Below are 2,356 nucleotides of genomic sequence, written 5' to 3'. Positions count from 1 at the left end.
TCCATCTGCTTTCATCATCATGAGCTAGAGATTCTATGATGTGTTTTGTCTTATAAGTCAGTTCTATACAATGTTCAGATTTCAAAAGATTTCATTCATGGCGTTTCTTCTCCTGTAATTTCAATCAGGGTGGTCTCTGAATATTGCATTTCCTTGTGTAGTAAATTCACTCTACATCATGGGGGAAGCTTACAGACAGCTGGAGCTTAACATCATCTCAGCTCAAGATCTGAAGGAGATGCATCTTGTTGGCATGATGTAGACCTACTGTGTTTTATGGATCAATTTCGAGAAAAAACTGACGACGCAATTGACAGAACAGGGGGCGCAAACCCTACTTGGAACGACAAGGCCATATTCAGAGTGGAAGAGAGTTTGCTCCGCTGTGAAACCTCTACTGTGATGATGGAGATATACTACGTGGGTTGCCTCAGGGATACCCTGCTAGGCACTGTGAGGGTCTTTCTTTCCACTCTCCTCAAGGGCTACGGGAGCACAGATTTCAGTGGGATGAGTTTCTTGGCACTGCAGGTCCGTCGTCCTTCTGGTCACCCACAGGGCATTCTCAACCTTGGCACCATGATTCTTGATGGAGTATATCTTCACAGAATGAACAGATTCATCCCTGCAACTGGGGGTTGTGGGTTTCAGAGATTTGATGGGGAATCCTGTCAAACCCAGGCCTTCATTTGTGAGAAAATTACTGTCCATTAAACCTAATAATGTTGTTGATGCCCAAGAACAGCAATCCCGCTGTCAAGACTTCAACAGTAGTGCATGCAAGGAACAGGGAAAAGATCAAGAAAAGCAGAAAGATGGTGGTGAGATGGTTGAGAAGGAGAAGAAGAAACTTGTTGGCTGCTATCAGATTCTCATGGCCCCAAAATTGAAAAGGAATAAAGTTGGATTGAAGAATGGGGCTGCAAAAATTCATCTCAGTCCATCTGACAGTAACATCTGTGCCAAGGAAGATCAAGATCCTGCTGTGGATTACAACAAAGCGATAGCAATTTATGCATAGTGTTATCATCAATAATATTATTGTGCAAGAATACGTTGGTTTTATGTTATTATATTCTTTGTGCAAGTGCCTTCAATTCCTAGTTGATTCGTGAAGTGCTTATTATGGCATACATAAAAATTTTGAAAATCACGAGCCACTGTGGATGAAAGACTGGTTTATGTAAAAGTTTGAATAGATATATGAATATGAAAAGGGCAAGTTCAGTGCCTTCAATCTGCTACTTCGATATATATTCTTATCCTATGTGGATGAAAATTGGTTTGTGTAAAAGTTTGAATAGATATGAGTCTGAATTTTGCAATGGGCATGTTCAGTGCCTTCAGTCTGCTACTTTGATAGATACTCTTAGCCACTGTGGATCACACATTGGTTTGTTTGAAATTTTGAATAGATATATAAGTCTCAAATGGGCAAGTTCAGTGCCTTCAGTCTGCTACTTTGATATATACTCTTAGCCACTGTGAATGAAATATTGGTTTGTGTAGAAATTTGAGTAGATATATGAGTGAATTGGGCAATTTCAGTGCCTTCAGTCTTTGATATATACTACTCTTAGCCACTGTGGATGAAATATTGGTTTATGTAAACATTTGAATAGATATATCATATATGAGTCTGAAATGGGCAAATTCAGTGCCTTCAGTCTGCTGCTTTGATATATATAGAGTATATATATTTGTTTACAGGATGATCACATCATTTTTAACTTATGTCTATTAATCAAATCGTTCTTTCAAAGACACAGTAGGCTTTCCTAATCTTGTAGAAAATGGTCCATCCATATTAAGCCATAAGGATGAAAACCAAGCGAGATAATAATCATCTGATGCAAGTGACTATTGTTGAAAAATATTTCTAACTCTCGTTTTACTTTGACATTATTTTATAATCAAGAAAATGCGGGAAAGAAGGCTATATTACAAGCCCATTAGATGAAGTTGGGGTAGATTTTATGGTTTGAAACTAACTCAACCAAAATTTTCTACATTGTTTTTATCAATATGAAAGCCTGAGAAGATAGGTGCAAGTGAAGCAATGGCGTTTTGAAATCAATGAAGGAGATATTGCATTTTCTAGGAAAAATGCCATCATCCACAACCGATTAACCAATTCTTTCTTCCTATGTAGCATCCTTGCTTTGACATAAGTTGGACAGAGATGAGGACTTACAGTGACCGACATTCCATATTCAACAGCTCTACTTAGACATTGACATAACTCATATAGACATCTCTATGATTGGGACTCAGCAACAGACAAACTCTGCTGTCAAGTCAGCTGCTTATGAAATGGCCAGAGTCTTCTTAAAAATTTCAATATTTCTACAGTTGA

General features: G+C 38.1%; 1 protein-coding gene across 1 annotated transcript; it reads left to right on the top strand.

Annotated features, from left to right (window-relative positions):
• The first annotated feature begins 276 nt into the window (after window positions 1–276).
• Window positions 277–714, top strand: LOC149256375 (protein SRC2-like). The gene has a single exon (XM_089455347.1). The coding sequence runs from the start codon at window positions 277–279 to the stop codon at window positions 712–714; it is 438 nt and encodes a 145-aa protein (XP_089311473.1).
• The last annotated feature ends 1,642 nt before the right edge of the window (window positions 715–2,356 follow it).

This window comes from Pinus tabuliformis, chromosome 7 (genome assembly GCF_031772625.1).
Source record: "Pinus tabuliformis cultivar Carrire ecotype Pingquan chromosome 7, CPIR1, whole genome shotgun sequence".
Taxonomy (NCBI): Eukaryota; Viridiplantae; Streptophyta; class Pinopsida; order Pinales; family Pinaceae; genus Pinus; species Pinus tabuliformis.
The sequence above is the reverse complement of the archived record's forward strand: the minus strand, read 5'-3'. Positions and strand labels throughout refer to the sequence as shown.

Bases quoted from the DNA above. Each gene is read 5' to 3' on its own strand.
- LOC149256375 (XM_089455347.1), top strand. From the start codon at position 277: ATGGATCAATTTCGAGAAAAAACTGACGACGCAATTGACAGAACAGGG.